General features: G+C 44.4%; 1 protein-coding gene across 11 annotated transcripts in view; it reads left to right on the top strand.

Moving 5' to 3' along the window:
* Positions 1–26,574, top strand: part of LOC147454599 (transcription initiation factor TFIID subunit 4b-like) — a 156,394-nt gene that overhangs the window by 8,655 nt on the left and 121,165 nt on the right. For 9 of the 11 annotated variants that reach the window (XM_086517370.1, XM_086517373.1, XM_086517375.1 and 6 more), the window contains exons 2-3: positions 2,453–2,735; positions 2,821–2,898. In XM_086517370.1, the coding sequence (XP_086373496.1) occupies positions 2,529–2,735; positions 2,821–2,898 (285 nt within the window). In that variant the 5' untranslated portion in view covers positions 2,453–2,528. Of the gene's footprint in view, positions 1–2,452; positions 2,736–2,820; positions 2,904–26,574 lie in introns of those variants that run through there. The other 2 variants (XM_086517371.1, XM_086517377.1) reach the window with 2 other exon arrangements.

Raw genomic sequence — 26,574 nt, 5'->3', positions numbered from 1 at the left:
ATCGGCCGTGCTCTGATACCACTGTAACAGACTTGGACACTCCAAGTCAAGAATTGACCGCGACAGCACCAAATAACCACTTCAAAACAGTTCACAGTTCACAATAGATTTACACTGGTCCGGTGGAGTTCCGTGCCTAGAGATATTGGCCCCAAAGATTGGCGCCCCTTTCGGTATTTCTTTTTGTATTAATCTGAGTTCAAAGTACAAGAGTGGTTGGGTCTCACTCTCAGACTCTGCGTCTAGATGCTCTCCAGAGTGGGAGCCCAATCCACTTATTTATTTACAAGGGATGCCAAAAGCAGAGCCCCAAAAGTTTAAAATCCAAAAGCCTAAAAATAAAGCAAAGGCTCTTTCTCTCACAAGCTCTCTTGAGCTTGCAAAATAAATCAAAAGATTCTCTCTCTCCCATCCTTTGCGTAGCCAATAAAGCAGCCAAAAATCTGCCGTAAAAAGCCAACGCAAAATCAGCCGTGATTTTTGGCCGTCCAAATTGCTACCACGTGGCATTTTTGCCACCAGGAAATTAGGGTTTCCAACAGTTAGGGTTTCTGGCAGAAATTAGGGTTTTCAGCCACGTCATCACTTTGTGACAGAACCACGTCCCTTATCTCGGCATAGCTTTAGGGTTGCATGTGTAGATAATAACACCTTGGCTCCCATTCCCACCTTTGGGTTAGCCATACTGTCCACTTTCGGAGGCTTTCCGATCTATTTCAAACTCTTTTGGGCTCGTAAATATCTCGTTTTTGTCTTGTAAAATCTTGGTTGAATCCTTATCAAATTTCTCTAGCATTTCACCTTTTGGAACTTATAAGTCTTAGAATATATTTTACTACACATTTTACTTTGTTAGCTCTTCTATTATTTTAGATTTTCTCATTAGAATGACCAATTCCAAAGAGAAAATCATTCTAGTAGACCAAAATGAAATTTGGTGACAAATTGTTAGAAAAAGCAACAGTGGACACTAGGGACGCTATCCTATCACTGACATGCCTATATATGCTTAGAAGGTTGAGGTGGATGCTGTCACGAGGACGTGGTAACTGCTAACTATTGTCACGAGGACATGGCAACTGCTAACCTTAGTTGTTGGTTTCTTTCCAATGATTTTTATTTAATTTTTGGGACCCTCTTTTTGAAGTCGCAAATGGTTGGACATTGTGTGGCCAGCGTGAAACCGCCGATGGTTGAGAGTTTCACCCGCAGACGGGAAGGCCTTCTCGCCACGAGTTGGTCGGGCCGATCGACACTGGAATCCGAGCAGTAAAAGGGTGTCTAGGCTCAGTTCAAAGTCATTTAGGCCTCCTCGCTATACTTAAAAGTCGGTGGGTACTAGGAATTAACTCTAGAGAGGCAGGTTTCTGGCATCGATCCCTCTTCCCCTTGCTAGCGCTTCCCTTTCACATTGTGTGCATGCCCTCTTTGGTGTGCCAATGCCTATCGTGTGTGCTCGTGCCCGTTCGGTGGGCGGTACACGCTATGATCTTGATGGCGAGGAGATCCATCGCTATAGATACGAGATCTATTGGCTGCCCGCTATGGAGAGGTGGTTTGCTCGTGGTTGCAGACAAGTTCATCACTCGATTTACCTTTTTCGGTTGCGCCTTTGATACGCCTCTGTCCTCGACATTCATAAAATTACCTTAGTGGATGCCTGATTGGTCAGAGGCAGGTTGAAGAAGTATAACCTATATTATGATGTTGGAATGAAAAAGAATGTGGAAGATGGGATCATTGCGCCCATGGGGCACGCTCTTGACCATGAAAAGACCACCGACAACGCACCATTTGTACTGGATTTCAGGTCCTCAGCAATCTCTGCTCTCCATCGTCTGATACTGTTCTTTGAGACAGACAACCAGAGACGGTCTAGGACACCCTTTACAATTTTTTGGGAGGATTAGTAACAGCCAAGTGTCTCTGCAGATACAACCCAGTGGCTATGTTGTTACAAGGACACCTTTCTATATCACCCTGCAGCTACACACTAAGCTTTCCATCAGCTTGCAACCTTTAATTTGACCTTTATATCCTTTTCTACAAAGTCTCTCAGGTTTCTCAGCCAGCTTGTCTTTGTCATTGCCCCCCTTGTGTTTCCCCCTCCTTTTTCATTACCATCTTCCACCAAAGCCGTTCCATGTGTTTCATGTCTGTGCACCATGCGAGGACTCTAGAGTAGCTGGAAGCCGATTTGAATGATTTTTTGGTATTGCATTCTAAATATTTTTTCCTTGTTTCAAATTTTATCACATGTTGCAAATCTATACATCGCATTCTATTGTATGAGACCACATTTACTGAGAACTACGTTGACAGAGTTCAACAGATCTCAATGATGTGCTCATTGTTGTCCTTGTTGCTCTGCTCATACAAGTCCCTAACAATATCTGATGTTCCCGTGCTCTTTCTCATGTGAGTGAATGTTTATTTGATCCTCTGTTTTCAGGCAATTTTCTGCAAGAAAGTCAGCAAGCAGAACAAGCACTTAACTGCAGCCGTCTGGAACTCACTTGCAGTGATTCATGTCACAGAAACGGGAAGCTAAATCAGTTTTGCCTGGGGATTTTTTTGATAACTTAAAAAAGCATGCACCTGATCTTACCCCTTTTGAGGTTGAAAAGCTGGATGAAATCTATAGGACTTTGAGTGGAAAAGCTGCTTTGAATGAATGTCGGGAACTTTTGGGATCTGAAAGAGTTTGCACGGCTGTCAGAAAAACGAAAGAAGAGGTAAGTAAATGGCAACTTGGTAATTAGCATTTATGTTGTTCGAGTGCTTGCTAATCTCCTGATAACGACAATTCCATCTTCACAGAAGGAAAAAAAAAAAGAGGAGCAGAATGCAAAAGCTTCACTGGACCGTCCTCAACAAGAGCCGGAGACCACAGATCGGGTAAGGTAACATCAGCATGGAAAAAATGCCATTAGACTCGGGAGTTTGCAATACATTAGAGGCCAAATCAATTATGCAAGAAGTTCACTCTAATAATGGCCAGGAGCATTGGCATAAGATGCGAGATGCTTCAAACTTGATTGACAGCACTGTAAACTGAAAATCTTTAAGTCTCTGATCAGTAGGTAGTTAAAATACAAGAGGTTTAAGCATCACACAGTTTTATTTACACTGTCTACCTTGTGATGCGTGCTGACTGCTGTACTTTATATTTTTTTGGCATCATTTGTCGTTGACAATATCTCATGTACCTCCTTGGTTTAATCTTAAGATAGTGCACTACAAAGGTCTCTTTGTTGTTATAGACTTATTTGATTTGTCACATGCATATAGATATGCGTGCACCCATGCGTACACACCCTTTTTTTGTAACACCACTGTTTTGAGTATCAATGTAGAGGATCAACGTGGATGAACTTTCTTGCAAAGTCATCCAGGAAGAATACTAAAAGCAGTGGAAAAAAACTTAAGCTGGCGATCCTCCTTCTCATCACTGCTCCATATCATAGGGAGACTTAGGAAAGGAGCCTAAAACTAAGCAAACGACTCACAGGCAGGCTGCTGGAACATCAATTAATTTTGTCTGTTACTATGTCTACAGCTCCTTCTCTGTCTCTGATAGAAGAGCTAACTGGACCAAGGGCTAGTGTAGCAAACATGAGACAACAACAATGAAATGACAACTGAAACCAACAAGAGCATATATTGAATCATGAACAGCTGTAGACTCGTCACTCAATGCCAGCTAAACCACTACACTTTGTGTGTGTACAATGTACATAAGCCTGGTAGGCAGCACTTATTCCTGACCAAGGACCAATCAGATACAAAAAGAATGTAGAGCCTCATAGTGTATGGATGCGTGCAAGTTGTGTGTGACTAGACTACTCAACACAGCTAATAATCTAGGCCGATGCTAGCTACCCCATATATACACAAGGGGAAATATCTTGCATTTTGAACAAAATATCTGAACTGATAGAGTAAGTAGCTTATTTTTCTAAATTATCACTCACAATTTCACAATTGTGAGTTTTGAAAAAAAAGATACTTATTCCCTATTAAACTTAAAAAAGTAAGATAGCTCTAAGGGAAAAAAAAGAGATAGCTCTAAGCAAGCCTTGTGATCTTTTTTCTCCACTATCAATACTCTCTCCAAATAGAGAGAGTTGGTGATATTAGATTCAAAAAGAAAACATGGATACAATAGCTCCATGTTAGTAGAGATAGGGTGACAAAAAAGAATTACATAAGTTCTAATAGTGATTATGGGAGCCGCCCAAGAGCAACTAGATTTGAGGTTTGGACTAGGAAGAAACAATGAAGGTTCTTTATCCACTAACGATGACACATGGTATCCACTAAGGATGTCAATACAAGAGGAATCCTCTCCTTGAACTTTGGGCTACAACTTGATGAAGAAAGAAAACACTCCAATCCAAGAAGGCCACTAGCTATTTGGTGGGGCTCGGCCCTCTAGTCTGAGGTAGACCGAACCTAGACCAGCGGGTCAGGCCACTGGTCTAGACTTTACAGGTAGTCACTGTAGGCGGGCTACAGATTGTCTGCCACAAGACCACTTCGTCCTGGGAGTCTGCTCCTAAATTGAAAGGCTAAACCAACTGGAGAACACTGGTACCATGATGCAGAACAGAAAGACGAAATGATATCTGAAAACTTGTATGTCCAATTGGTAATCCATGCAGCACGGAGGCACTGAGGGTCTGTGTGGCAGACAGGCCTAGGTAGCCTGCTGAGACGGTACTCTGGCCTAGCTGAGTAAGAGGCTCTGAAAAGCTTCTTGTCAGGAGTTGTGACTGCCACTCTCAGAACTGTTGCACCTGCCTCTCAAGTTGACATGTCCCTTGTCAAGAGCAGAATAGTGTTCCTTGACTCCACAATTGTCACCACATGTTCCGCAACCAAGCACTCTACAACCGGCAGGGACAGCTCTAGTGTAAAAAGGTTCAGGGCTGATCCTGCAAGATGATGTAGTATTGGAGAACACCCTAAATATTACAATGCCAGATGTAATCTGGTTGGTCGGGGTGTAAGAGCTTGTCATTTATTCATTGCAGCTGCCTTGGACAGTTGTGAATAGGTGTGAGACGAACACACTACAGGCACCCCTTCCATATCAATAACATTTGCAAACTGACATTTTGGGGGATCAGGGTGTAAGAACACTTGCATTTTTATATTGTAGCTGCCTTGGACAACTGTGGAAAGGTGTGAGTAGTAGACCCCTTCCATACTTAAAGCTTTTGCAAACGTTTTTCTGTGATAACCTGATTACCTGATCTTGCAATATGGGGAATTGTAAAGCAACTAACAGATTATTTCACTTGGAATGTCTATAGACATAGTGGCATGCGCCAACTGGTAAAGACTGTCAGTCCTCATTGTATCGGCTTTGGCCATTTCCAAAAGAAAAGAAATCAAGTCTTTTTTCTTACACGTAAAACCTTTGAGTGAATTTGAGGATTCACATTTGTCAGAGTTAAGAGTTAAGAGTGTCATAGTTTCCTTCAAACTCATGCCGATTGTTTCTCAATGTAACAAACTACCGACGTGTCAAAGCCTAAAGAATGGAGCTAACTCACAGATGTGCCCGAGGGGCCTAAACTGTCACAAAATGATGACGTGGCTGCCCGAGAGCAAAAACCCTAACCCTAATTTCTGCCAGAAACCCTAACTGCTGAAGCCCTAATTCTAGAAACCCTAACCGTAAAACCTGCAAACCCTAATTCTGGAAACCCTAACCCTAAAACCTGCAAACCCTAATTCTGGAAACCCTAACCCTAAAACCTGCAAACCCTAATTTTGATGCCAAAAACCCTAAAACTGCAGAAATCCTAACCCTAACCCTAAGGGTAGCAGGGAGATTTCCGAAAATTGCGCTGGCTGATGACGTGGCAGGCTATATGGATTTCCGTGATTTACGTTGGCAGCTTTTGGCATTGCTTTTTGGACCTGAAGCTTTTGAGTTTGAAAGCTTTTCATGTAAACTGCTTTTTAGGCCAAGGGCCTTTAAATATGAGGCTAAGGCTCATTCTCTGGCATGCTTCCTAGAGAAGGTGCAGAGTTTGGAGTACCGGCTTGTACTGTGTTGATGCAATATAAAGAAATACCGAAAGGGGCGCCAAGGTTTGGGGCCAATACTCTCTGGGGTGGAATTCCGGCACTCCGTGTCGCGTGTCGTCTCTCTCTTTCAGTTCAGTTGTTATTGAAGTGCTAAAAGTCTATTTAGTCTGTTCTTTTCTATTGGCACGTAGTGCCCGCCTTGTGACAGTGGTATCAGAGTATCAGGTGTGCTTTTCTGAAAGCATACCGGTCCTACAAGAGAGCAGACAGACCTATTGGATTTTTATTTGAGGGATCATTGGAATTTTATTTGAGGGATCTTGTTAGCCACTCCCGCCCTTACTTCATCGCGCATCGGGCGCGCTCCTGTCTTCACTGCTCATGTCTTAGAGGGCATAAGCCATTAAGATCACTTGCAAAAGAAGGATCCAAGATTTGTTTCGAGTCACTGTTTGTCTCAGAGGTAGTGCCATGCAGATGCTGATAGCTACCAAGCAGCATACTGAAAGTACTTGGCAAGCTTTCAAGAAAAATTTTGCCTCAAGTTATATGGTTTCTGACATCTTTCTTCGGAGTGTAACTTCTGGCAGAGTGGGTTATCTTGAAATGCTTGCCATGGAAACCCTAGCAAATTATATCTTGAAAGTTTTCGACATCTCTCAGTAGATGTCTCTTCACGAGCAGATGACCTTGGAGGTTTAGTGCGATTGCTATCTTGGGACTACCATCGTCCCCAAAGCAACATTGTTTGTCCAAGAGCTGACGGACCATGCTGTGCTCGGCTATGACCTCATGGAAGGAACCTAACCCTAATTTTTCGTGCAGGTTTCAAGATGGAAAGTCAGTCGACTTTTCAAGCTGGACTGATGTCGAGATTGCTTTTTAAGTTTGAGTTCTGTTTGATCTTGTTTGGTGATCTTGTTTGGAATTTGTTTGAAATGGATGGTATCTATTTTTGAACCTGTTTTGGTGCCGATTTGAATTGTTTGACTCTGGTTTGATATTGGTTTCAATGATTGGTGATTTTACTCCCGGGTGGAGAAGTGGGAAATACTGTTTGGTATTGTTTGAACCTCGGAACGACGCAGGCCGATGCCTGGGGAGCGTTTCGTTGTATGTTTGAAAACCAACAAATGACGCAGGCCGATGCTTGGGGAGCGTTTGGTTGTATGCTTGTAAAATAATTGTTGTTGTGACTCCCGGCCCGAACTTGGATGGTTATGCGGGAGGAGTATTAAGAAGTCTGAGCAGTGGTTACTCTCAGCACCTCCAAACGACGCAGGCTGCGGTCTGGGGGGCGTTTGGTTGTAAAGGCCTCTATATCTCCCGGCCCGGACCTTTTTAGGTTATGCGGGAGGAGTGATGAGGGAGTCGTTGAATATCTCCCGGCCCGGACCTTGTTAGGTTATGCGGGAGGAGTGTTCATCGGCGGCTTTATGTTTGTATGTCTTGTAACATGCATATGTAAGAATTTGTGTTGCATTGTGATATGCCAACCACTGAATATTCCTAATTGGATGAGATTGCTTGGGTATGTACTTTTAGTGCATCAAGACACCCGTGGAAGATCAGTAGGTTTGGGTGTGATGGCTAATTTTACTACGCCGGAATATCAAGAGTTTCGATTTGGACGAAAGGAGAAGCTAACTCCTTGATCAAAACAACCAAAAAGGAGAAGCTAACTCCTTGATCAAACAGCCGAAAGGAGAAGCTAACTCCTTGATCAAAACAGCCGATTGGAGAAGCTAACTCCTTGATCAAAAGAGCAGAAAAGAGAAGCTAACTCCTTACTAAAAGGAGCAAATTGATTGTCCCTCGGAATTTTTTTTGAGCTAACTTGAGTTGTTTTGTAGATATGTTGTAATCAGGGACGATTACTCTCTTTCAAGAAGGGGAGATGTAACAAACTACTGCGTGTCAAAGCCTAAAGAATGGAGCTAACTTAGAGATGTAGCCGAGGGGCCTAAACTGTCACAAAGTGATGACGTGGCTGTCCGAGTGCAAAAACCGTAACCCTAATTTCTGCCAAAAACCCTAAATGCTGAAAACCTAATTCTGGAAACCCTAACCTTAAAACCTGCAAACCCTAATTTTGGAAACCCTAACCCTAAAACTTGCAAACCCTAATTCTGGAAACCCTAACCCTAAAACCTGCAAACCCTAATTCTGCTGCCAGAAACCCTAAAACTGCAAGTGAAAGAGGACGCGAAGAAGTGCAGGGTGTGTGCAGAGAGAAGTGGCGAAAGCAAGCAGGAAAGGAAGCGCTAGCTGAACAATAGGGAGAGAGAGAGGGCACGCTATGTTGCAGGGGAATAAGTGAGTGAGTTGTTAAAACTCACATTCCCTTTATTATTTGTATAGGACCAATTTATAAGTTAGTGGCCAAGTTCAATGTGAACTTGGCCAAAGGTCAATAACCTTTAAAATATAAATTAAAGAGGGCCATTTGGGCCTTTAACCCAACAAAGATTTCCGAAAATTGCGTTGGCTGATGACGTGGCAGGCTATACGGATTTCCGTGATTTACGCTGGCAGCTTTTGGCATTGCTTTTTGGACCAGAAGCTTTTGAGTTTGAAAGCTTTTCATGTAAATTGCTTTCTAGGCCAAGGGCCTTTAAATATGAGGCTAGGGCTCATTCTCTGGCATGCTTCCTGGAGAAGGTGCAGAGTCTGGAGTACCGGCTTGTACTGTGTTGATGCAATATAAAGAAATACCGAAAGGGGCGCCAAGGTTTGGGGCCAATACTCTCTGGGGTGGAATTCTGCCACTCCGTTCGCGTGTCGTCTCTCTCTTTCAGTTCAGTTGTTATTGAAGTGCTAAAGTCTGTTCAATCTGTTCTTTTCTATTGGCACGTGGTGCCCGCCTTGTGACACTCAGAGGTTTTACTTGCTCAACAAGAAGAAATCATGAGCCAAGTCCATGACCTTTTGGAGAAGAGTTTGATCAGCATAGTTCTTGCCTTATTGTTCACAAATGCCACTTGTGTAGAAGAAAGACGGTTCTTGGAGGATGTGTATACAGTTCAAGGCTCTTGATAAGATTACCATCAAGAACAAGTATCCAATACCCAAGATCGATGGTATACTCGATGCATTATAGTCTTTTACTTGTTTCAATCGAATCAATCGTAAAAGTGGCTATCATCAGATTAAAATCGTTCTTGGAGATGTATACAAGACCACGTTTGGGACATCTTTTGACAAGTTTTTGACGATTTCTTTTGGTCTCACAAACGCTTGTGTAACGTTTAACAAGATGATGGATATAGGATCTTTCGAGAGCATAGATAGTCTTTGACATCATTGTTTTCTCCAAGACCAAAGAAGAGCATCTTGCACGAGTGTTCATTGCTTTACAAGCACACAAATTGGCGATCAATGGAAAGAAGAGCAAGTTCTTTCTCCTAGACATACACTGTTTAGGACAGTGTCTTATCGAAGGGTGTTACTATGGACCCAACGAGGCTATTCGCAATTGGCCTACTCTACGGAGTGTGCGTGGTGTGAGGAGCTTCTTGGGCTTGTGCTCTTACTATAGGCAGTTCATCAGACAATTTGTGGAGTTTGCTTCGCCTCTGCATACCTACTCAAAAAGGTGTACCATCCACTTGGGGATGTCCATAGATTGCGCCATTTAAGTGGCTCAAGCAGAAGTCGACTCTTGGGTGTTAGGTGTAGCGGAAGTGTTTTAAGGATTTAACTCGGATCTAGTACCCCGCATAAACACAAGGTTACTTCACTTCACTTCACTTGAAAAGAGAGGAACTGAACTGAACACAGTGAAGGAGAGAGACGCAAGGAGAGAGAAAAGAGAGACGACACCGCATGTCAGGTCCCAACCATCCTCAAGGGCTCCCTTACTCTATTTCCAGAGCAAGTACTTGCTTTATTACTCGCACAAATGCTGATACAATGACTAATGCTGAGATGCTAATGGGTACTTGATGTAGATGCTTGGTACTGCTGAGATACTAAAGGTTTGTGCGGTAGATGCTGAGGGGTACTGCTGGTACTTGAGAGGCTAAGTGCTGGGTATTGCGGGTATTTTGGTGCTTGGTACTGCGGGTACTTTAGGTCCTTGGTACTGATGGTGCTAATGGGTGCTGATGGAGATGCTGGTACGGCGGCGACGATGTCGACGACGAGGCTGTGGGCTGATCTGCTATCACCAAGAACGGCGATGGGCTGTGCTTCGGGCTGCAAATCTGGTGGAAAATGCTGAGGGAAAACGCAAAGGGCTGGCTGAAAATGCTAGGTGTTTGGGGCTGAAAACGCTGATGGCTGCTGGAACTGCTGAGAAGAGGTATTGCGGGTACTACTACTTCTCCTCTTCTTCTTTCTCAAGCACTGGCCATGGTTGCATATATAGCTTTCACAAACTAGGTCGAGGAGCCATCTCCAAACTTGCACGATTCATTAAAAATGCCAAAGTCACTTATTTCTTAAGTGAGCACATAAGAGGCGGTTCACACGCTTGAATGCTTGTATGCCGACTGACTGTACTGTGCAAGAGAGGGTATGCAACTAAGACGTGCCTGGACATGCACGTCCTCCTAGAGGATCACAAGGGTGCCAAGCTAGGTCCTAAGCTAAGACTGACGCTAGACTGTAGCAGAAGCTTGTCCACGTGGCACAAGTGTAGTGCGCACGTGACATGCCCCACTGTTAAAGGTGAGGCACAACTGCAACACTTCTATCTATACTTCTGACACTAAATGGTTCCGATGTTGAATTCTTCTGATACTTGTGGATGCATAAACGGATGAAAACTCCTCCAAACTTGGGGATATTGCGGATGTAGGTATTGTTGCGATGTAAACACCGACCATATGAGTTACTAGGTAGCCTTTCTATTACCGCAGAATACCAGCCTTGACGCCGACTTTGCCTTGCGAGTAAGTATGACCACTCGAATAGTCCTGTTGTGAAAACATTGCGGGTGAAGATGAAAGGTAAGGGTGCTCGAAGATATTTCCAAGGGTTACTTGTCGATGGAAGTGAATGCATGCTACATGCGATTGCGAATGCAGAAGAGGGTTAGGGATCCTTTCTCCAACTCTTTCCATATTCGCATAGGAGGCAAGCAAATCTTGGTTTTCAAGATGTGGATTTTCGTGTATCTGATGTCGATCTTCGTTCAAAGACTTAGTGATGAAGACGGGACCGTGCACGGTGCGCGATGGACTAAGGTTGAGAGTGGCTAATTAGTGCGGGATCGAGACACGAAGATTCTTTGAGGAAAAAAAATTGGGAGAGGTTTTTTGGGTTCTTGGTTCTGCTTGGGTTCTTGATGGTTCTTGGGTACCTGGGTACTTGGATACTTGGGTACTTGGTTCTTCCCTTGAGTTCACGAATCCGAAGCACACACAGAGCTCTAATACCAATGTCAGGCTCAACGAAAGTGTATAGCTCGGATCTAGTACTCTGCACAAACACAAGGTTACTTCACTTCACGTGAAAAGAGAGGAATTAAACTGAACACAATGAAGGAGAGAGACGCAAAGAGAGATAAACGAGAGACGACACCCCATGTCCGGGTCTCAACCACCCTCAACTTGTATAGTCATAGGGGACGCCCTTTTTCGGGCTTCCCGTCCCCACTTACCGTCCCGCCCTCTTTTTTACACTAAAAATCCATCTGAGCCCCGTCCCCCGTCCCCCGTTCCTCGTCCCGGAATGCGTCCCTTGTGACTATGCCCTCAAGGGCTCCCTTCCTTTGTTGCCAGAGCAAGTACTTGCTTTATTACTTGCACAAATGCTGATACAATGACTAAATGCTGAGATGCTAATGGGTAGTTGATGCAGATGCTTGGTACTACTGAGATTCTAAAGGGTAATGTGGTAGATGCTTAGGGGTACTGCTGTGGATGCTTGGTACTTGAGAGGCTAAATGCTGGGTACTCGGGTACTTTGGTGCTTGGTACTGATGGTGCTACTGAGGTGCTAATGGGTGTTGTTGGAGATGACTGGTACGCTGACGACAACGAGGTTGTGGGCTGATCTGCTATTGTCGAGGACGGCGATGGGCTGTGCTTTGGGCTGAAAAATGCTCGTGGAAGATGCTGAGGGAAAACACCAAGGGCTGGCTGAAAACGTTGATGGCTGCTAGGTATTGCTGAGAAGAGGTACTGAGGGATGAGGTACTGGGGGACTACATCTTCTTCTCCTGTTCTACTTTCTCAAGCGCTTGCCATGGCTGCATATATAGCCTTCACAAACTGGGTCGAGTAGCCATCTCCAAACTTCCATGATTCATTAAGAATTCCAAAGTCACTTGTAATTAAGTGAGCACATAAGAGGCGGTTCACACACCTGACTGCCTATATGCCGAGTGACTGTACTGTGCAAGAGAGGGTATGCAGCTATGACTGGCCTGGCCATGCACGTCCTGCTAGAGGCTCACAAGGGTGCCAAGCTAGGTCCTAAGCTAAGATTGACGCTAGATTGTAGCAGAAGCTTGTCCACGCAGCGCAAGTGTAGTGTGCATGTGACATCCCCCGTTGTTACAGGTGCGGCACAACTACCGCACTTCTATCTATACTTCTAATGTTGAATGTTTTTGATGCTTGTGGATGCGTAAACCGATGAAAACTCCTCCAAACTTGTGGATACTGCGGATGTAGGTACATTTGCGATGTAAACCCCGACCATACGAGTTACTAGGTAGCCTTACTATTGTTGCAGAATACAAGCCTTGTTGCCTTGCGAGCAAGTACGACCACTTGAATAGTCTTGCTGTGAAAACATTGCGGGTAAAGATGAAAGATAAGGGTGCTCGGAGATGTTTCCAAGGGTTGCTTGTTGACGGAAGTGGATGCACGCTACATACGAATGCGAATGCAGAAAAGGATTAGGAATCCTTTCTCCAACTCCTTCCATATCTGCATAGGAGGCAAGCAAATCTTGGTATTCAAGATCTGTATTTTCGTGTCTCCGACGTTGATCTTCGCTCGAAGACATAGCGATGAAGACGAGACTGCACCCGATGCGCGATGGACTAAGGTTGGAAGTGTGTAAACAGTTGGGATCGGGACACGAAGATTCTTTGCGGAAGAAAACCTCGAAGAGGTTCTTTGGGTTCTTGGTTTCGCTTGGGTTTTTGATGGTTCTTGGGTACTTGGGTACTTGGGTACTTGGTTCTTCCCTTGAGTTCACGAAGCCAAAGCACGCACAGAGCTTTGATACCAATGTCAGGTGCAGCGGAAGGTTTAAGGATTTAGTTTGGATCTAGTACTTCGCACAAACACAAGGTTACTTCACTTCACTTGAAAAGAGAGGAATTGGATTGAACACAATGAAGAAGAGAGATACAAAGAGAGAGAAACGAGAGACGACACCACATGTCGCGTCTCAACCACCCTCAAGGGCTCCCTTGCTTTGTTGCTAGAGCAAGTACTTGCTTTATTACTTGCACAAATGTTGATACGGTGACTAGATGCTGAGATGCTAATGGATACTTGATGCAGATGCTTGGTACTGCTGATATACTAAAGGGTACTGTAGTAGATGCTTAGGGGTATTGTTATGGATGCTTGGTACTTGAGAGGCTAAATGCTGGGTATTGCGGATACTTTGATGCTTGGTACTGCGGTTGTACGTTGGTGCTTGGTACTGCGGGTACTTAAGGTCCTTGGTACTGATGGTGCTACTGAGGTGCTAATGGGTGTTGCTGGAGATGATTGGTATGGCGACGAGGAGGAGGCTGTGGGCTGATTTGCTATCGCCGAGGATGGTGATGGGCTGTGCTTTGGGCTGAAAAATGCTCGTGGAAGATGCTGAGGGAAAACATCATGGGCTTGCTGAAAACGCTAGTTGTTCTGGGCTGAAAACGTTGATGGCTGCTAGGTATTGCTGAGAAGAGGTACTGAGGGATGAGGTATTGGAGGACTACTTCTTCTTTTCCTATTCTGCTTTCTCAAGCGATGGCCATGGCTACATGTCACGAGGACGTGGCAATTGCTAACTTGAGTTGTTGGTTTCTTTCCGATGATTTTTGTTTAATTTTTGGGACCCTCTTTTTGAAGTTGCAAATGACTGGACATTGCGTGGCTAGTGTGAAACGGCCGATGATCGAGATTTTCACCCGCAGTCAGGAAGGGCAGGTCACGACGAGTTGGTCGGGCTAATTGGCACTAGAATCCGAGCAGTAAAAGGGTGTCCAGGCTCAGCTTAAAGTCATTTAGCCCCCTCGCTACACTTATAAGTTGGTGGGTACTAGGAAATTAACTCAAAAGTGACAAACTGGACACATGGCGGCTCCTGATGCTTTTGCCAGATTTGCATGAAGAGGGGGCGCCCAATTTGAGAGAGGGGGCTGATTTCAGCCCATAAGTGGTTGCTACAGTGTGTGTGAGTAGTAGGTGCAGGTGATCACAGCTTTAATGGAAAGCTTGCCTTTCTCCCTTGCTCTATGTAGCGCGATGATTTGCTCTCGCGCGTCTCTCTCTCCCCTTTGCACATATGGTAATGCCCCACTAGTTGGGCTTCTCAGATGACCATGTACGGTTCTGGGGTTTTATGCGCGTTTGCCAAGGCAAGAGTCTTCTGTACAGGAATCGGATAAGCTAATTGCTAATCCCCTTCAAGTACACACATTTCCATCGCAAAGGAATGCGAAAACGGAGAGTTTTCTTGCGTGAAAACTCGTCCGATTTACAGGGGAACTGTCCCATTGCCTGCGGGAGCACCCGAGACACGCGTAGGCGTGCTCGCTCCGTTCGAAACGGTCCAAAACAGAGAATTACAGCCTGCTGTGTTTTTCTGCAGGTTTAGGGTTTCGCACCTAAACTGTAGGGAATTGTCAGGGGAGCCTCAGAAAGGCCTTGTGATACGTGTACAGTGCAGTAGGCACCAAACAGTGGTAAAACAGTAAATTACAGCACGCTGAAATTGACCTACAGCTCACTGGAAAGCTGTCATACTGCAAGGGAAAGTGTCCTTGACGTGTACTTTTGACCTACAAGGATATTTGCGTTGTTATGTTGGCGAAATTGGGTCAAAAACCTGCAATTACAGCCATGGACAGCTTGGTGAGGGCTAGGTGCAAGAGTTCGGGTCATTTATTTGTCAGGAGAGTCTCAGGAAAGCATTGGGTGCTTGTACAGGCCATTTTGGAGAGATTTCCGGCAAGGAATCTCATTTAATTCAAGGGGCAAGTGACCCTACAGGTGCGAGAGCTCGAGGGCTACCCAGAAAAGTGATTGGCACGTAGATCGGAGCGCAAAAACAAAGAATTCAGCGAGCTGCAATTTCTCGCCAGGTTTTGCAAAGTGCTCTAAAGTGCGTGGGAAGTCAATGTTTGCTTGGGATTTTGTCTGTGGAGACTTCTACTGTGGTCATGTTGCCGAAATCAGGTTGGAGTAGAGGAATTTCAGCCTGATAAAAGTGGGATATCTTGTGGAAGTTTACAGGTTTTTCTCAAGTATAATAAGAATAAAGAAATACCGAAGGGGGCGCCAGTCTTTGGGGCCAACAGGGTGTCGTTGTCTGCTTGGTAGCGCTCTAGCTGCCAGGCCGTGGTTTATCTTGAAGTGTTGAATTCCAGTCACCACAGGCTTATTTGTGAAGTTCTTGTGTGTCGTAAAGTCTAAGTAAAGAATTTCGGGTGAAAGCCAACGCCTACCGCCCCACCACGGGCCGGTTTCACTACATATATAGCATCGATCATCAAGGTCGAGTAGCCATCTCCAAACTTCCACGGTTCATTAAGAATGCCAAAGTGTAACAAACTTGGACACCCCAAGTCAAGATTCTACCGCGACACAACAGAGATTCACTTCAAAACAGCTCACAATTCACACTTACGTCGGCACGGCCCGGCGTAGTTCCGTGCCTAGAGGTATTGGCCCCAGAGATTGGGGTCCCTTTCAGTATTTCTTTTTGTTTTAATCTGAGTTTAAAGTACAAAAGAGTGGGTAGGTGCTTACTCTCAAACTCTGCGTCCAGATCCTCTGAGAAGTGAGGCCTAGCCCACTTATATATTGGTACAAGAGATGCCCAAAAGCAGAGCCCCAAAAGCATTAACTTGAAAAGCTTTTAACTCAAAAGCAATTACCCCAAAAGCTACGAGCAAAAATTAGCCAGTGTAATTTGCGGAGATCTGTACGCTGCTGCATCAGCATGTCAGCGCGTTTTGTGCCGCAAAATTTGAAAATCCGTACACTTTTTCGTACATGCCACGTGTCACTGTCGTACGTCTGCCATGTGTCACTGCAGTGTGTCTTCGGGGTTTGCTGACACGTCACCCATTTGTGACATACCCCCCTCTTGAAAGCATTGTAATCGCCCTCGATTACGCCTGCAAAACAGATAGAGGCCATAAATTGTCTTAGCATACACTGACTGTTAGTACCGACGCACTAGGCACAAGACATCTAGCACATGTACCAATCGACAGTCACATCACAGGACATCAATTGACATCACATGACAAATCACATTCAAAATCATTCCAAATCTCAGATCATGATTAATCAACAACGTATTTAGCAATTGCATCTAGATCCAGTCGGGACCTCACAGATGCCCATCCATATTGCAATCATGTCTATAGAGATTTATGAGACCGAAATGGTGCAGTCATTTTGTTATCAGTTCCTGCACTCAAACAAGTCAAGTACAAATCAATCCATATTATATTCAATTTCCGGAATTCCAGTTCATAAAGTCATACAACAGAATATTGTCAGCCCAACAATATCCGTGAAACCCAAAGGGACATCAGTGACTCTATATCAAAAATCGGGGCAATCTGTTGACAAAGGAATGTGGCTCCCCTCTTGTGCAAACCCGCTGCACTAGATTCGCCCATGCTGAAATCGGGGTTCTATCGGAGTAGGCTATGCTAGACCGAATGCTTCAAGGTAAAGTTCCAAAATCTGAGGAGTATCTGCTAGGTCCTCTTCCTCCATCCACTTCGCATCCAATGCAGGATAGTTCTTGAATTTAACCAAGAACCGCCTAATCGCTTTACCTTTAATCTTTTTATCTTTATGTGCCAATATCTGTTCTGGAACGAGGATCTCCTCGCTTTCCTTCACTCCGGGTTGCTCATTTGGCTCCCCATCATCGGACACATCGCCTTTAAAAGGCTTCAAGAGACTCACATGAAACGCATTGTGAATTCTCCAAGTATCGGGCAGCTTCAGTCTAAAGGAGGCATCATTTATCTTTTCTTTTATCTGGAAAGGTCCATGGTATCTCAGTGCTAAGCTTTGGGAAAAGCCGCTCCTTTCCCTTTCTCTTTCTTAGGCGTGCCTTCTCAAAACGTAAGAGCACCCAATCTTTTTTCTTTAATTTCAAATCGTGACGGTGTTGATATGCTGCCTTCTTGTGTCTTTCCTGAGATTTTGCTAAAGCCTCCCGGACCTTGACAAAAGCAGTGTCCAAGTCCCTTGTGTATTGATCGGCTTCAAAAATCTTATATTTCGTGCTTAGGAAGGGTGGAACCTTCATAGCACCTTTAATAATCTCAAATGGCGCCTTCCCCGTTGAAAGAGTGGATCGTGTTGTTGTAGCCAAATTCCACCAAGGGCAAAAACTTTTCCCATTGAGTCTTCTGATTAGAAATGTAAGACTTCAATAAATCTAGTACGATTGAATTTGCAATCTTAGATTGCCCATCTGTTTGTGCGTGGAAAGATGACGAGAATTACAACCGTGTGCCAATGTTCTCCCAAATATGCTCATAGTTACAGGGGACGGAGGGGACGGACCCTAGGGACGGGGGACGCCCATTTCCGGGACGGGGACGACAGGGGACGAATGGAAAAATGGCTGCCAAGTGGGAACGCAGGCAAAACGTCCCGGGGACGGCAGGGGATGGGAGGGGACTTTTTTGAAAATTTGAAAACCTGAACATTTCTAGAGGCTAGTTTCTCTCCAATAACCATATGTTTGAACTTTGAAGCTCCCCAATGGCTATAGAAGCCATCCTTTGGGTCCTCATTTCTCGTTTTATTAGCACATTTGCGTCTATATGACTCATGTTCTTTGGTCTATTTAGTGTAAATTTGTGGTCAAAGTGATACTCTATGTGTGTGGCATGTGTATACGTCAAAAAATGCCAAAAAAATTCTTTTTTTTTTTTTTTGCCGCCCCAACCCCCGTCCCCGTCCTCGTTCCGGACCCCGACCCGCCGTCCCATGTAACTATGAATATGCTTCCAAAACAAACTCGTGAATCAGGGATCTCTGTTAGAGACTATTGTCTCAAGCATGCCATGTAATCTAATATGTGGGCAATGAACAGTCTCGCTAAATGATCCAGCTTGACTGTTTTCTTCATTGAAATGAAATGAGCCTGCTTGCTAAATTTGTCACAAATAACAGTCCAGATACCATCGTGCCCACTATGTGTCTGCGAGAGATCAAAAATAAAATCCATTGCAATACTTTCCTAGGGGCGGGTGGGAATGGGTAAAGACAGTCAAAACTAGTCCTGTAAAACTTCGAATGACTTTTGCAAACCCCGCAAAGTCAAAACTAGTCCTGTAGTCAATTTCTCTTTGGAAGTCTGAAAGGTAGTCACCTTTGTGGATCCCCACGAGAAAGGGACTCCTTTCTGTGTCAAGATATGGAAAGGGAAAGCAACCTCTGCAAATTTTCTAATGAACAGCCGGTAGTAAAAACAAAAGCCCAAGAAGCTTCTTCAAATCGGGCCAATCACGTATAGTCTCAATCTTGGCCGGGTCCATTTGTACTCCTGCTCTGAGACGACGTGTCCCAAAAACTGTATCTCCGATAAGAAAATTTACTCTTCTTGGCATTGATCACCAACTTGTGATCTCGCAATGCCTTAAAATGCCTCATCCTTGGAGAAGACTATAATGTCATCAAAGAAAGTGCCAACAAAAGATCTGTACTCTCTGAAAATTCTGTCCATCAGTCGGTTAAAAGTCGTTGGAGCATCGATAAGGCCAAAAGGCATCACCAAAAATTCATATAAACTGAAGCTCGTCCAAAAAGCTGTCTTGTAGGCATCTCTCGGCGTGATTCGGATCTGATGATATCCGCTTTTTAAATCAATCCTGCGAAAACAAGAGGATCGCTGTAATCTATCAAGAATATCATCGATCCTCGGAATCAGAAATCTGTTCTTGATGGTGATTTTATTGAGAGCTCTATAATCAATGCACATTCTCCAAGATCCGTCTTTCTTTGAAACCAACAACAGGGGAGAGCAGTAGGGTGAAGTACTCGGTTGGATAAGACCCTTTTCCAAGAGGTCTTTCACTTGGTTCATAATCGCTTCATTCTGGGCTCGCCTCACACGATAAGGTGGCCGGTTCGGTGGTGTGCTTCCAGGTATCAGATCAATAGTATGATCCTCAAGACGAGCTGGTGGCAACTCGCCTGGCAGGCCCTCAGAAAAACAATCGGCATGAGTGTGGAGAAAATCTTGGCGTTCTTTATCAAGTTCAGACATATTTGTCCAGTGTTCATCATTTAACTCTTTCAAAAAGATCGAGTAAACAAACAAACTTGATTTCATTAATTTCGAAATGGTCGAAGCCTATATAATAGAGACAGACTCGCCTTTCAATTTCACATCAAGTACAAATTTTTGACCTTTTCATTAGTCAATATCGCTTTCTTCGCCCGATAATCGACCACGGCGTTGTTCTTATGGTACCAAGGGACTCCAAGGAGGACATCACAACCTTCCAAGGGCATTATGTAGAAGTCCTCCTGCCCCAAATACCCCCGACAATGCAATTCAAGTTTGCCAATGACAGTTGTAATGGCCACGTTTTGTCCAGGTATTGCTAGAACTGCCTTTGCTTGTGGTCCTATCCGTTCGGGTGTAATCTCGAGCCGCACCACCAATTCAGGCGAAATAAAGTTGGCCTTGGCTCCTCCATCAAGAAAATCAGGGCTTCTTGATCTTTTAGTTTGCCCCAAGCTCGGCAAAGTTCTGTACTTTCATCAATCGTGTTTGGGTCAGTACCCATGCAATCTGGAACCAATCCTGCTTTCATTGTGTTTTCTTCCACGTTCCTCAGCTGCTCTCGAACTCTCTGGCCTGTGCCTTTTCGGGCACTTTGGGGAGACGTGCCCATGTTCCCTGCATCCGAAACGCTTGCCCTCTTTGATGTAGTTGGCCCTTTGTCGAAGAGTGAGCCGGGGTCGTGAATCCTTGTCTTTCTTTTCTTGGGAACTCTTTCTCTTGCTACTTTCATTAGTAGAAGTCTGTTGGGTTCTCTGAGTCAAGTTCTCATGACTGGGATAAGTCAGATTGCTTGAATGTATGGCAAAACCCGTTTCACATGACCCATGAATTCTTGAATTGAATTTGACTTTTGTTCCAAGCAGTAGTCTTGAATCTCTGTAGGAAGTCCGCAGCAAAACCGCTCAATCTGTTTTATAAACGAGACCTTCTTAAATGTAGAGGCTTGTAGAAAAGAGCTCCAAAATATCTCGCAATAAGCGTCCAGAGAATCTCCCTTGGTCATCTGAAGATGATTCCAAGCAGTTCGTATATCTCGTTCGTACTCTCGAGTCAGCCAAGAAGAAATAAATAGCCTTTTAAATTTCAACCATTTAAGCGGAGCTTCCTTTCTCAGTAGAAGGGTGGACCACCAAGCTTGAGCATTTCCCTTGAAGAAAGAGGTAGCCCTCCAAATCTTGGAGTGCTTTGAGTAATGCCCTCCAGAGAAAGCTATGTCAAACTGTTGTATGAAGGCCAAAGCCCTCAGAGCATCTCGAAATTCAGAAAAAGAGTCAAACTTAATTGACTGTCCACCTTCTTTGAATTCTCTTACTTTCTTGCTTTTAGCTTCGAGGAAGTCGTATTGGTTGGCTTTATAAAAATGCTGATTGCTGAGTCAAAAATTTTGCAAATTTTGGATCCTTCACAATTTTAATCATCTGCTTTGTTGCCTCATCAACCGATTGTCTACGTTCCATCTCTTCAATCTCAGAGTGAGTAGGTAGAGGTGGGCCGTACTCTTTTGATTGCTCTTCTCCGCGATCTCCTCCCGCATTCCCAGATGCAGAAGAAGTCGACTGATTTCTGTTGGAATCCACAAGTGTCGTGAGAAAAGGATCGGATTTCCCGGTAGAAGAGAAATCGGCCGTGCTCTGATACCAGTGTAACAAACTTGGACACCCCAAGTCAAGATTCTACCGCGACACAGCAGGGATTCACTTCAAAGCAGTTCACAATTCACACTTAAGTCGATACGGCAGGTATTGGCCCCAAAGACTGGCGCCCCTTTCGATATTTCTTTTTGTATTAATTTGTGTTCAAAGTACAAGAGAGTGTGTCACAAGATGGGCACCACGTGCCAATAGAAAAGAACAGACTGAACAACTTTTAGCACTTCAATAAAAACAGAACTGAGAGAGAGAGACGACACGCGTCACGGAGTGCCGGAATTCCACCCCAGAGAGTATTGGCCCCAAACCTTGGCGCCCCTTTCGGTATTTCTTTATATTGCATCAACACAGTACAAGCCGGTACTCCAGACTCTGCACCTTCTTCAGGAAGCATTCCAGAGAATGAGCCCTAGCCTCATATTTAAAGGCCCCTTGGCCCGAAAAGCAGTGACAGTAAAAAGCCTTAAAACTCAAAAGCTTTTGGTTCAAAAGCAAAGCCAAAAAACTGCCAGCGCAATTTATGGAAATCCGTACAGCCTGCCACGTCATCTGCCAACGCAAAACGTGGAAATCCGTACAACCTGCACGTCATCATGTCAGCGCAATTTTTGGAATCTGTTTGCTGCCCTTAGGGTTAGGGTTACGGCTTCTGCAGTTTTAGGGTTAGGGGTTCCAAAATTAGGGTTGCAGGTTTTAGGGTTAGGGTTTTCAGCAGTTAGGGTTTTTGGCAGAGATTAGGGTTTAGGCCCCTCGGCCACATCTGTAAGTTGACTCCATTCTTTAGGCTTTGACATGTCAGCAGTTTGTTACAGAGTGTCACAAAATGGTGACGTGGCATAACCCTATCACACACTCTGCAGTGTTAGGATTTGAAGGGCAACCTATTCTTTCAAAAGATGGGTTGTAGAAAAATGCACCCTTCCCTATAGAAGGGTCTATTTTCAGTTTGCCCTTCCAATGAGAAAATTTCGCATAATTTACAAGGCAAGATACTATATTCTGTCAATGAGTATAACCGATATACATATAGATATTGTAAATGAGAATTAATATATATAAAATGTTTTTTAATTAGCCCTTCCATTGACATGTATTCTATTTTTTCACCCTTCTCTATAGAAGGATATTTTTTGAACAAGCCCTTCCAATGACAGACTCAAAAAAACTTTGGCCTTCATACGACCGGCAAAATGCCTTAAGAAGGGTAGATGGGCGTCAAATCCTATCACTGACACTCTGTCACAAAGTGATGACGTGTCTATCCGAGAGACGAAACCCTTACTATTGCTGAAAACCCTGATGTTGGAAACCCTAACCCTAAAACCAGCAAACCCTAAAATCTGCCACAAACCCTAACCCTAACCCTAAAACCTGCAAACCCTAAAAACTGCCAGAAACCCTAACCCTAACCCTAACCCTAGGGAAGCAGGCTGAAATCCTGGAAATGCGTTGTTATGATGACGTGGCTTGTTTCCTTAAATTGCGGCGCAAAAGCAGGGTTGCGGCAGATTTTTGCTTTTTCTCTACGCAAGTATGAGAAAGAGAGAGAGAAAGAGAATACTTTGCTTTATTTTTACAACTCAAGAGAGCTTGAGAGAGAGAAGAGCTTTTGCTTTATTTTTAAGCTTTTGGGGCTCCGCTTTTGGCAACCCTTGTAAACTTTAAATAAGTGGTTTGGGCTCCCACTCTGCAGAGCATCTGGACGCCGCTCCTTTGTCAAAAGATGCCTTGATTTTGATGCTAGAGTCACTGATGTCTCATTGAGCTTCAGGTATACTGAAAGCTGACAGTATTCTGCTGTATGACTTTATGAAATGGAATTCCTTAATATGATACTGATTTGTGTTGAATGTCATGTGATGTCTTGTGATGTCTAGTGATGTCCTGTGTTCAATCTGTTATTTTCTTGTGGCACGTGGTGCCTGTCCTTGTGACAGTACTTGAGAGGCTAAGTGCTGGGTACTGCGGTACTTTGGTGCTTGGTACTGCGGATATTGTTGAGTACTTAAGGTCCTTGGTACCGATGGTGCTACTGAGGTGCTAATGGGTGTTGCTAGAGATGCTTGGTACGGCGACAACGACGCTGTGGGCTAATTTGCTATCGCCGAGGACGGCAATGGGCTGTGTGTAGGGCTGAAAAACGCCAAGGGCTGGTTGAAAAAGCTAGGTGTTCTGGGCTAATAGTGCTGCTGGCTGCTGGGTGCTGCTGAGAAGAGGTTTTGCGGGATGAGGTACTGTGGGTACTACTCTTCTTCTCCTCTTCTGCTTTCTCAAGCGCTGGCCATGGCTACATACATAGCCTTCACAAACTGAGTCGAGCAGCCACCTCCAAACTCCCACGATTCATTAAAAATGACAGTCACTTATTATGAAGTGAGCACCTAAGAGGCGGTTCACACGCTTAAATGCCTATATGCCGACTGATTGTATTGTGCAAGAGAGGGTATGCAACTATGACCGGCCTGGACATGCACGTCCTGCTAGAGGCTCACAAGGGTGCCAAGCTAGGTCCTAAGCTAAGATTGACGCTAGATTGTAGCAGAAGCTTGTCCACGTGGCGCAAGTGCAGTGCGCACGTGACATTGGGCTAGTGTTAATTCAACCAGACTTGCAAAAATTGTTTGAGGTTTACTTTGATGCTTGTGGAAGTAGTTTGGGTGTGGTCTTAATGTAAGAGGCCCATGTAGTAGCTTATGAGAGTCGGATGCTCTGAAAGATTGAGAGGGTTGGAGAGATTTATGAGAAGGAACTCTTAGCAGTGATACATGTTTGAGTCAACGGAAATATTACGTGCTCAATGCAGATTTAACAATGTACAAGGATGATCAAGTTTGAAGTATTTCTTATCCCAAACTTAGCTGTGATAGAAGCAATTGAGATGGGCGAACAACTAGTTTCGATTTCACTTCTAGATAGTGTACTTGAGGGGAAACAAGAACGTGGTTGCAGATGGCTTGTCTTGCAAGCCACAAATATCCACTGTTAGAGGAATGGATCATCAGGATTTTGATGAGATGCAGGGGCAGTATGCTACATATTTAGACTTTGGTGAGATCTTTGATAGGGTACAAAGTGGGGAGACAAGTCTCTCAAGGGTACTTGATGAAGACCATGTGGAGTGTGACACGTGGTTTGTGGCAAAAGGTGCTGATGGAGTGTCACAATCCTCCTTTTGTTGGGTATAGGGGAATTGAGGCAACCTCAAGGGTGTTGAGCATTACTTTTATTGCCTCAGCTCAAGAAGGATATGGATGAGTTTGTGTGCACTTTCTTTTTGTGTTAGAAAGTAAAGTATGACAAGCACAAAGCAATATGACTCTTACAACCTTTAGCTATTTTAGACCAACATTGGAGAGTGAAGCTATAGATTTCATTTTTTATCTTCTCAGGACTCAATGTGGGTAGGATGGCATTTGGACTATTGTGGATAGATTCAACAAGCATGCTCACTTTGTCTTAGTGAAGAAGACATTGAAGGCAGACTATTTGTCAAAGTTGTTTGTCTCACACTACTTCCGGTTACATGGGGATGCTGTAATGTGCAGCGGAAGTGATTGTTGGTGAATGCTTAGGATGTGTGCTCAACGTGTACTCAAGGTTCATTTTTACTGAAGGGGAGAGAGAGCCCTCCTTTATACTTTGTAAAATTTGTTCAATAGACTAGAGCGAGAACGAGAATGTGAAAGTGCTGTGAGCTAGGCTTCATTATGGTGGAGTCTGCCCTTGACCTCTGGAGTCATGACAGAAACTCAGTATGCTGAACTTTGTGTTGATGTATGCTCATGTGTGTGCGTGTGGTGTGTGTTGTGTTGGGGAGCATATGTGAGTACCTAGTTCTACACCCACTATTGGGCACTGACGACGTTAGTGGGGATGTCGTGGTATGATGGAGCCGTGTAACAAACTTGGACGCCCCAAGTCAAGATTCTACCGCGACACAGCAGAGATTTACTTCAAAACAGTTCACAAGAGACGACACGGCCCAACGTAGTTCCGTGCCAAGAGATATTTTATATCAATATGTGTGCAAAGTACAATGAGCACGCGGGTGCTCACTCTCATCTGTGCGTCCAGATGCTCTGCAGAGTGAGCCCTTAAGGCCACTTATAAACAATTTACAAGGGATGCTAAAAGCAGAGCCCCAAAAGCATCTTCAAAATCAAAAGCAACTGTCCCAAAAGCTACCAAAAACAGTCAGCGCAATTTATGGAAGTTCCGTACGCTGTTAGCGCTTTTTGCGGAGATTCGTACGCTGCCACGTCAACATGTTTGTGCATAATGCGGATCCGTACTGTCCATACGCTACCAATTCAACAGTCAATGCATATGGTGGGATTCCGTACACCTACCACGTCAGCCTGTTGGCGCATATCTCGGAAGGCTGCCATGTCAGCACTTTGTGTGTGTGTGTCTGACCGCCACGTCATCAGTTCGTGACAAGCTGATGGTTATATTGTCTTGTGGGTGACTACCATGGGTCTATACCTTGCACTTTCCTTCAAGGGTGAATCTGGGCTTATCCTGGATTCATCTAGGTATATAAAGATGACCCGACCAAAGTTGAGACCATTCGTGATTGGCTAGATTTGAAAAATGTTCATGGAGTTCGAAGCTTTTTGGGGTTGTGCAAGTCAATTAAGACATCCATGAGGGATCAGTGAGATATGGATGTGATTGCTAAATACGTTACAATAGATCATGATTTCCATCCTCTATGGGCAAGTGTTGGATAGTGTGTCTAGTGCAACAGTACTGAGCTAGTTTCTGGCTTATGTCGGTTTTGTAGGCATAACCGAGGGCGATTACAATTCTTTCAAGAGGGAGGTATGTCTTGAAGTGATGACGTGGCATGACCAACTGGACAAACCCTAGTGAAAGATGTAGATATAAGTGGCAAAACCAATTGCAAGTGGGAAAAAATATGCTTTTGGGACCAGTTACTTTTGGAACTTCGAGTTTTTCATGTCCTGCTTTTGGGTGAGGGGTCTTTAAAAGAATTGCCAGGGCCTCTCCCCCACAGATGGACTTGGGAGCAGTGCAGAGAGAGGAGGACCCTCGGACATTGTACTTTGCCAAGCATTAGTAATAAAGAACTACTAAAGGGGCGCCAGACTTTGAGGCCAATCTCTCTGGGCGTGGAACATCGTTGTGCCGTGTCGTCTCTCTCTGAGTTTTGTTCAAGCCTGTTAAATTTCTCTCACGTGAGTTGCATCAGATTCTCTGCTTGGGGTATCCAAGTCTATTACAACATGCCTTGGCATGACAAGAATGACGCGACACTATATAGATCCGGAACTGTACAATTATCTTGATGTAGAAGGACAAGCCAGTCGTCCTCAAAGTTAAGATGTCCGAACAAAAACCTGAATGCTTTTTCTTTTATATTTAGATCCTTTTGAGCTTTGATACTGCGCTGCACTAGATTCACCCATGC

This window comes from Adiantum capillus-veneris, chromosome 7, assembly GCF_014529385.1.
Source record: "Adiantum capillus-veneris isolate H3 chromosome 7, ASM1452938v2, whole genome shotgun sequence".
Lineage (NCBI taxonomy): Eukaryota > Viridiplantae > Streptophyta > Polypodiopsida > Polypodiales > Pteridaceae > Adiantum > Adiantum capillus-veneris.
Note: the sequence above shows the minus strand (reverse complement) of the source record. Positions and strands in the feature narration are given on the sequence as shown.